The sequence below is a fragment of the Primulina eburnea genome, chromosome 3 (genome assembly GCF_022965805.1).
Source record: "Primulina eburnea isolate SZY01 chromosome 3, ASM2296580v1, whole genome shotgun sequence".
Classification (NCBI taxonomy): Eukaryota; Viridiplantae; Streptophyta; class Magnoliopsida; order Lamiales; family Gesneriaceae; genus Primulina; species Primulina eburnea.
Window position 1 is genome coordinate 49,477,418 of NC_133103.1, and position 10,146 is coordinate 49,487,563.

General features: G+C 31.2%; 1 protein-coding gene across 1 annotated transcript; it reads right to left on the reverse strand.

Moving 5' to 3' along the window:
* Positions 1-1,529: 1,529 nt before the first annotated feature.
* On the reverse strand, positions 1,530-5,882 carry LOC140827797 (germacrene A synthase-like). The gene is made up of 7 exons (XM_073190641.1): positions 5,756-5,882; positions 4,260-4,530; positions 3,291-3,666; positions 2,859-3,077; positions 2,545-2,683; positions 2,206-2,451; positions 1,530-1,988 (listed from the first exon to the last, which is right to left on the reverse strand). Exons 1-7 carry the CDS (start codon positions 5,849-5,851, stop codon positions 1,683-1,685), a joined length of 1,653 nt encoding a protein of 550 aa, XP_073046742.1. The 5' UTR covers positions 5,852-5,882; the 3' UTR covers positions 1,530-1,682.
* Positions 5,883-10,146: the final 4,264 nt, after the last annotated feature.

Genomic DNA, 10,146 nt, shown 5'->3' on the forward strand with positions numbered 1-10,146 from the left:
GGGATTAAAACGCATTAATACGTCGCATTTAAAGATTAATTTAAAAATCCTTGATTTAAGCTAAATAAAAATATAAGAAAATTCATGTGGGCTTAAATAATTATTTGGGACATGTTAGAGTCAATGAAATTAAGAAAATATCAAAAACGCGAAATTTTACGTCCAGAGGTAAAAAGTCATTTTACACCTAGAAATTAGTACACATCATGGCAGTGTCCTGATTGCTGTTGTATATGCTAATATGATTATTTCAAATGTGTATGAATTTTTATGACATGGATTTTTTAAATATTTACGATTTATTATGTCAAAATGTTGTTTTATAATGTTATGATTTAATATGTTAAAATGTCTATTTTAAATGTTTATGATTTAAAAGAATATTTTAAATTCTTTTAAAATATTTATGATGTTGAAATATTTTATTTAAAAGATTTGTGGATTTATATATGTTGAAGGGTTTCTTTTAAAAATTTTTATGGATTTTTACGAGGGAACGATAACGTTAAAAGATAGATTGCATACTTGTTTGTAAAGGAAAATGATATTAAATACATGATTTTTATTAAGTGATGAGAATATGAAACGTTGAAGGAAATGAAGTAATTGTGACTAATACGATGATATGTTGGAGATATCGTGAGGGCTATGGTCCCAGTGGGAGCCCGACGATCGTGTTTCCTTGGATACGGATATGTAGATGTATACGATGACATGTTAATACGTAAGGCCAGGGCCCAGTTGACCGGTGAGAGTTTTGCTGGTGTCTTCCGCCGCCCAGTACTGTGGTTACATGTAGATGGATCCATCGCCCAATACGTAGATGTAGACGTAGATGAACACGAAAGTCATAATTAACGATCTGAATTCAACGAAAGGAAAAAAGAATACGTATATGTTGATAATAATATGAATACGAATATGTTGAGGATGACATGAATATGTTTACGAAAATATTTATGAAAAAAGATTATGAAAATATTTTTAAAGTTTATGCATCATGAAAATGTTTATGAAAATGGTTATGTTTAAAGTTTATGCATCTTCATGAAAACGATATTTTAAGTACAAGTATTTTTTACTGTTGTATGTTATCTGTATATGTATTATGTTGTTATCAAGATTATGGTGTGTTGAGTCTTTAGACTCACTAGGTGTGATTGATGCAGGTGATTATGATAATAATGTTAATGGAGGTCTTGATGGTTGACTTTGCTGGACTGAAGGTACACATAACCCGAAGACCGACACTAGTTTTCCGCACTAGTTATGATTTATGATTTTAAGTTATGTTAAAGATATTTTTACGACGATTTATTTATGAGTGATTTTTGAGAGATTATAGTATGAGCTATACTTTTCAAATAATATTTTTGAATTGATAAAATAGTTGGTTGTTTTACTTTTAAAATGGTTCCAAAATATTTTATGATTCGGCCGAATGCTGTGTGAGGTTTGGAAAAAAAATGCACGTTTTAAGAAAATGAGTAGCAGAAGTTTCAGACAACTTAAAAATATATAACGTACATGGAGAAATTGATCACTCATTGTTTTTAATTTATTAAAACATTCTTGATCTAACATATATATTACAGAAACAAACATTCCCATAAAAGACTTTAAAAACACAACACAAATAAAAGGATGTTTTTCTTGCAACACTTCATGAGTCGCAGCATGATTTAAAATGTCTGAATCTTAAAGGGTTCAACAAACATGGCAACGATGAGGGGTTTTAAAACCTTTTCCGGTTCAGTATAACCATCTTCATAGTTCTTGTATGCTACATCTATAATCCTTGTGAAGTTAAGGATTATCAAAAGGACCTCTTTCGAACACGGAAATGGTTTCTTGAAATTATCATTAATGTCCTTCCATGCAGCTACAACCATTTCATCAATCTTATTTATTGCCTCTTCCATTGTCACACCATTTTCTTTAATGTAGCAGTCGATGCCGGTGGATTTTTGGCCTCTTCCTTTCTCAATCTGCAATAATATGAATTGAAACATGTGGTTAGGCTCTAAACATAGTGATGATTATAACACACATACCCTACATTGGTTTATGAGGGATAAATTCGAAAGTAATCATAAAACAATTAAAATAATAACATATATTAATAATTTTCGCGAATAAAGATAGATCTGAAGTAATCAGGTCTTTCGGATTATAATGAATTATGGACATCATGATAATTTGTACCTTGTATGTAGCAATATCATCGACTAATCTACAAATTTCTTGGCATGCTCTAAGCATCCTTGGCATCATATTTAGCCATTCGAACTCCCTCCTAGTGGCAAAATCCATTCCCATTAATGATCCATTCGAAAGAAAGTGGTAACTGGCAGTTGTTAGAGCATTGCTAAGGTACTCGGAAAATGGTGGTGAATAACCTTCAATAAACCACTTGGCCTCGACATTGTAGCTCCTCACTTGTTCTTTCAACTAAATAACATAGTATCAAAATCCATGTTGATTATATGCTGATTAGATAAGAAGAAATGATTTATTTAGTCATTTGAAATGAAAAATTCATACTGCATTTATGGTATAATCTACAACATAAGATCTTTCTTCTGTTGCTAATTCTTCCTTAAATTCTCCGTAGAGTTTCAAGATGGCGGTATAGAGTGGTTTCATATACTTCGGTAGTAGATCAGCCTCTTTAAAATCCCACCTGAGACAAGCAACAGTTAAATTAACAATCAAAGCATGTGGAATAGTTGACAATTTCAAATTAACTCTTTTCGCCAACCAATGAGAAGTGGTTAAATGACTCAAAACTATAGACAATATGACCACATGAAGCAGATAAATTCATGTTTACTAGAGCTATTAGTGCTTTCTTTTACCTTCGAATTGCCATAGTAAAGGCCTCTAGTTCTTCAATTGTACCATAAGCATCAAATGTATCATCGATTAAAGATAACATTTTGATTATTTTCGCCAGCATGACTCGACCACGAGAATACCTAGGCAAATGATATGTTCCCACAGTCCAAAAATAGCACTCAACAAGTCTATCTCTAGCATAAGGAAGTTTAGACAAAAGGTTAAGCTCTCTCCACCACCTGTAAAATAACAAGAATTGAAGAAGTAAACGAAATGTATGTCGACTAAAATGCAAGTCTCGTTGAGCTCTAGAACACAATCACCAAAATGTTTAATATGTTATAAGATGACAAAACTTATAGATTATATGTAACTGAAAAAATTTACCCTTCAAAAGTGAGATGACTCTCATTACTTTCCTCATTACTTTATGGACGACAAAGTAACATTACCTTGAGAGTTCACAGAGTTCTTGTTTATGCATCATTTGCACTGCATTATAGTCTAATTTGGCAAACTGGAGAAGCGGTTCATCTCTAGAATATTCATCATCTTCATAGACAGAGATGTAATGGTATGACTCAAATCTTTGATACCCAAAATGTAACGGTTGCATGAGGGCATGTTCGACTTGTTTCTTGAGGGGTGGTTTGAGATTTGGGGCCATAGACTTGAGACACTCAGTTGTGAAAACAAGTGCATCGTCGAGTATATCTTCATTGTGCTTTCTCAAATGTGCTGCTTCATACAAGCTCAACAAGCCCTTGACATCAGTTTTAAGTGACTCATCGAATTTTCCAGCGCTATCTCTGAATTTGTTAAAAATTTCTGATCGAAACATAGATTACAATAAATAGTTCTTGCAGTGAATTGTCATATCTTTTAAAGATAATTGTCCGATCTCCTCCTAATGCTCGAGTTTGCATGATATAATCAAGACGTGACAATAAAAATACAACCCATTAGTATGCGTATTTTAATTTGCTTGTTTATCATCTAAATCATTTAATTTCAGGCTAACTCTAATAACTTGGTTCAATTTTTCCTTTTCAAATAGTTTTCTGCTGGTGAGCGACGTGACATCATATATTGACACAGAGTTGTACATTACCAACGAGTCCGATGTCACATTAGATGTCCAAGAAAAATGGCTAAAAGTAAAAACTTTAAACTTATTGGTCGAAGACAAACTAAATTTTCCAATGATTTAGATAAAAAAAAATTATTAACGAATTTTGTAATTTTACCTAATAAAGATTAAATACTGTGGCACATTCCGTCCCATCCATGCTATGAAGAAAGTAAACAATTTCTTGTAAAATTGGGAAACATTTTCTATGTAAATTTTATAAGAGAGAAATTATTATTATTTTTATATTATAAAGGAATGTAAACACATGACAGAGGTAAATGACACATACCAGAAGTTAAGTGAAGTCCATGTTGCCTGAATAATCTAAAATGAAGTGAAACTGTGTTTAAGTCATAGGCTTCATCTTCGTAATTTGTATTCAGACCAAAATATTGCTCCAATTTTTGTTCAACTTCGTCTTCAAAGTGATAAGATATGCCTAGGCGTTCGAGTTTATCGATCAAATTCATGGTGTCCACCATTTCACTCTCTGGATTTTTCAAATTAATCTTCACCTCATCTTTCAACAAATCAATTTCCTTGGAATATTTTTCTGTTATCTGCATAAATTTAATCAACTAATCCTTAGTTGCCTAGTAATTTATATATATATATATATATATATATATATATATATATATATATATATATATATATATATATATATATATATATATATACACATCAACAAGTGTTTGATTCACATTGACTGCAATGAATGTAATTATCAGGAGATGAATTATTGATGTGTAATAATTGAATATTCTTGGTAGATCAATCGAAACATGGTGTATGAACTGATGTATAATTTAAAATATTAGAGTTGTACCGTTAATACTAATTAAAACCTTTGGTAAAACGATAAGTTGCCATGCTACTAGTATTAACAATAACCCAAAGAACGTACTTATTCTTCTTGTTAATTTGATAGATTTATGTTTTCGAGCTGTTTCCATGAATCTCTATATTCGATTCGATTCGATTCGATTTCATTCGCTAATACCTAATCAACAATTTCAAAGCAGGGCATGTGAGAGCATTAATTACCCTTAACTTGGATCGATTATTCGCTAACACCTAATTAAAAATTACCAAAGCAGGGCATGTGAGCATTAAATACCCTTAACGTGAAACTCATCCCATTTCAGTATTTAATTATTATTATATTATAAAAGTTAATATAAAATTTACAGTCTTTCCTACATAAAAATATGTAGCTGGTCAGTTCGTGTTTATGGGCGCTTTATTGGTTTTAAATACAAAATTAATAAAGTTATTTGTATATGTTTTATAAATTATATAAATATTAATTTTATTTTATGTTATATGCCTACAAATAAGTCCGTGACTAAAATTCTCCGAGATTGATCTCGAGCTCGCCAAACAAGCTCAAGTCGTGAGGTAAAGCTCGATTAAGCTGATAATTTTGTACAAGAACCCTTTGATATGATAATATTAAATCAAGGAGCCTAAATTTCATACTTAGAGAGCCATGCAAAACGTTATTTATTGACTTTGGATATTTAATATTACAACCAGAAATTTTGCGGTATCTTGTCGGTTTATAATTTTAGGCAGAACTGAGCGTTTGACGTTTTACGAAAAGTTATAGTTAGTGGTTATTGTGCAACTCTAATATTTTAAACAGTATAATAATTCAAACGTCACGTTACGATTTCTCTTTCTGACATGGACAATTATTACAACTTAAGACTAACAATACAATATAATATATACATGTACTTGTCACTTATAAAAAAAACATAAGAGAGAGAACCAAATTACCTCATTATCACATGTAAACTTCAAGAACTGATCGCCCCATAGGCTTGGAGCAAAGTTGTCTTTTGGGCGAACCATATCTTTTGAAATTTGAGCCATTTTTTCAGTGTGTATTATATATGTAATAGAAAGAAATATTTAACAAATGATGCAGATTTGCGTCTATTTATAGCATAATAATCAAGTCCACAAAAATTAATATTATGTTATATCTTGAAAAAAAATCTGTAATATCATATACAAAAAATATCAGGCGATAAACCTTCCATGCCAAGTAGTTTCAGTCGTGGCTCATTTTCCACCATACAAGTATATATTCATCCCGAATCTCCACTTTAGCCACCTCAATTCTTTGTCCATTTTCGAGATCGAACTTGTAATTCAATGGTCTTATCTGTCAGATTAATTGGTTCCTCTCCTCGGGTTCGATCTCCTTTTCCGCGTGTGTTTTAATAAAAAAAAAAAATTTCTTTGTTCATTTTCTTTACAATTATTCTTTTTATTATTTCAATCTTTAATTGATTAGACTGCAATTCCAAATGCGATCTTTTTAACAATATTACGTCTTAACATGAGAAAATCTTAAGATGACACGCATTAATTCTAATAATATATTTTTTTAAAATACTCTGTACTTGGAACTCGATGTTTATTGAATATTAGTGATTTTTTTGCACGCTTTATGTGTGTGTGTGTGTGTATATATATATGTGATATTTTTGTTTTACATTTTTATGTAATTTATAATTTAATATTTTTTATAATAAAGATGATATAATCATTTAAAAATTCCAAAGTTTGAATAAAGATTAAAGAAAATATTTTAGTAGGTTAAAATTTTTTGAACAGTATATATGATAGTGATAAAAGAAAAATACAAATTACTAAAATAGTTTTAATTTTTTTGTTAAAAGAAAATAAAGTAATTTATAATTTTAGAAGGATATTGTTAGTATTTTAAAAAGTTCATCATGACACTAAAATTAATTATTCTAGGTGTCCTAAACTATATGAGATAATATATATAGTATAGATAAGATATGAAATATATCTCTCTCTATCTCTATCTCTATCTCTATCTTATGTAAAATGTTAGCCTAAAAGAAGGCAAAAACTTGTGTGAGACGGTCTCACGGGTCGTATTTGTGAGACGGATCTCTTATTAGGGTCACCCATGAAAAAGTATTACTTTTTATGCTAAGAGTATTACTTTTTATTGTGAATATGAGTAGGGTTGACCCGTCTCACAGATTATGATCCGTGAGACGGTCTCACATGAGACCCACTCCTAAAAGAGACTAATTTTTTTGTAAGTTGGGTACGGCCAATTTCACAGATTGCATGCATTATGACTCCTCGTCAATTTTTATAATTATGATATTATTCGTATTTTAATATAGATTAATATAATTAAAAATAATAATTAATTAAAAAAAATTTTAAAAAAAAAATCGACTGCATGCACATAGATGGTAGTTTTTATAATTCCTAGAAACTCTTTTCACTCACAAATTGATGCAAGCATGCAAGATTGTGGTTAAATACGTAAAACTAAATGTGATCAACATCTTGAATTTCAAAATCGCCGTGTTATTGATTATTAATGAATGATATATATTGAAAATTTAGAAACAATATTATTATTCAGTAACTCATAAACGATTTGATTTTGATAAATCTAAAAAAAAATATTATAGTTAATGTGAAAATATTTTTTAAATTTTTTTAAAAAATTATAGCTTCTAAATCTGAAATTTTTGTGATATTATTATTTAACAAATGTAAAAATGGTTGATATATTTCTTTGAATATGGAACCAATGTATGAACATATCTTCTGCCAACTGAAAGGTGAATATATTTTCTGCCAACCGAAAGGTGATAACATTCCAGAATTACACATATTGATGGAATACAAACCGATAACACATATAGGAAAAAACTTGTGTGAGACGGTTTCACGGGTAGTATTTTGTGAGATTGGTCTCTTATTTGGGTAATCCATGAAATAGTATTACTTTTTATGCTAAGAGTATTACTTTTTATTGTGAATATCGGTAGGATTGACATGTCTCACAGATAAAGATTCGTGAGACCGTCTCACAAGAGACCTACTCTAATAAATATGTTGGTTAATGAGATGAGAAGTGATTCGATTCAATATCAAATATGGATTGAATATAATTTATTTTTAATGTGAGAAATATATTTATGCTGAAGGTGAATATCGGTGACAAGTGGACGTAACTCTCACATTGAGAATGAATTACTATAAATAGCGTGTGTTCTTGTAGTTATTTCTCTTGCGATTTATTGCTTTCGGGAATTTTGACTGATACTCTCTTCCTAACACAATTTTGTGGTCGGTAAAATATTGGAACGTGCATTGTCCTCTAAATATATATATCTTTTGATATAGTTTTAAAATTGTTTAAATCTCAATCTCATTAAAAACAATATGAAAACTAAATTTTATATATTTGTTATATTTAAACTGAATAATCTATTACGCATAACTTTAACAGATTATATATATGTATATTATGTTGCTTCTATGCCCGATTGACTCCCGCTTGCTGAGTATTTCACAAAATATTCAATCCTTACACTCCAGCCCAGATAAGAATAAAAAAACCCATGTTTTTTAGAATATTTTTATTACCCTGAATTTTGGTGATTGACAAATGATATCATTGAGTTGTTTCACAATCCAACAATTTTTTGTTTGTAATTTCAGGTTTTCTGGTCACTGGATCAAGTATGATCGTTCAGCACTTTATCAACTTTTGCCACAAACTTCAGAGATCATCTGCTTTCTGACAGCAACATTTGTGATTTCATAAGTGTTACCGTTAAAGTCCAACCGCACTTCAATCTGTTAGATATGAGAAAATCGAGGATGGTATGTCGAACTCAAGCCATTTATGTTAAAATATAATAGTCCAATATCCTATCAACTCCATATGATATAGTTTTTCCGGAAGTGTCCAAAGTCTATCAAATTTTAGAGGCTATATGAGCTAAAGCCGGAAAAAGCTAAGGGGAAATTAAATGAAATTTATTATAGTGTAAGATGCTGATAGTGAAAAGGTCATTCCGTCAGGAACAAGTACATATGATTGTTGAAAAACAATATCCGATCGTTGAGGAATTTCAACTATAAATATTGTCGGAACATTTCAAGTTTGCAATCTTGATTTTGATGTTAAAAAAATTTGTTATTTTGTTTCTAAAGAATTTACCTAAATGCGTAGAAAGCTACCGTGCTTAAACTGAAGCTATCAAGACACAAACTGAAAGTATCAACTGATTGCCCAAACTGAACAATACAACTGATTGTCCAGCTGATAGGTAATTTAGCACAAAATCTTTAGAAGCCCGGCCAGCTGATGAAGAGCCTAGCTGACGAGTTCAACTGAAGTAGTGAAATCAGTCCAGCTGACGAGCCAACTGATTTCACCAAACCAGTTCAACTGACCAGTTCAGAGCATCAGTTAGAAACATACCAGTTTGCATAACAAGACAAGCTTATCTAATGGAATCCACCTGTGTACAACGGTATAAAAAAAAACTGTCTTGTCAAAGGACAATAATGAACGTTGCAGCAGAGCTTAAAGTCGAGACGTTCCAGAATAGCTGTCAAGTAGGACAAAACACAAATATCGAGGAACGAATTCAAACTGCAATGAACATATTCGATGAGTCTTGGTGAACAATCACATTGCCTCTAACACTACAAGAAAAACGCCCAACGACAACGCACTTACAACAACGGTTTTTTTGAAAAACTGTTGTCGTAGAGTATTTAACAACGGTTTTAGTGAAAACCGTTGTCGCAGGTGCGTTTTGACAACGGTTTTGTAAAAACCTTTCAGCGTTTTTTCAGGGCAATCGACAAAGGTTTTTGCAACGGTATAAAAGCAACGTTGTCTTTCAGCGTTTTTTCAGGGCAATCGAAAACGATTGGCGTGTTTTTTTGGCAAACGACAACGGTTTTTGCAAACCGTTGTCATTAGCGTGTTTTTTTTACAAAAGACAAAAGTTTTTTTAAACCGTTGTCTATTCTCGTGTTTTTTTGGACAATCGACAACGATTTTTTTAAAACCGTTGTCGATTGGCGTGCTTTTTGGACAAACAACTACGGTTTTGGAAAATGTTGCAACATTTTGCGACGGATTTAGAAAATCCGTCGCTAACTTTGCGACGGTTATAATAAAACCGTTGCTGATTTTAAATGAGCGACAGTTTTAGGCACGTCGTCGCTAATTATTGCAACGATTTTAGTTAAACCGTCGCTACATTTAGCGAAGGTTTTAAGTAAATTCGTCGCATGTCAAAACATGCGAAATTTTTTTAAAAGCGCCGCGACATTTCGCGACGGTTTAGCAAATTACC

What these genes read in the sequence shown, in the direction of transcription:
- LOC140827797 (XM_073190641.1), bottom strand. Translation starts at nt 5,851, where the DNA reads ATGGCTCAAATTTCAAAAGATATGGTTCGCCCAAAAGACAACTTTGCT. An exon ending in TAGATTATACCATAAATGCA is followed by an intron (nt 2,452 to 2,544) that starts GTATGAATTTTT and finishes TATGTTATTTAG; the next exon opens with TTGAAAGAACAAGTGAGGAG. An exon ending in ATGATATTGCTACATACAAG is followed by an intron (nt 1,989 to 2,205) that starts GTACAAATTATC and finishes ATATTATTGCAG; the next exon opens with ATTGAGAAAGGAAGAGGCCA.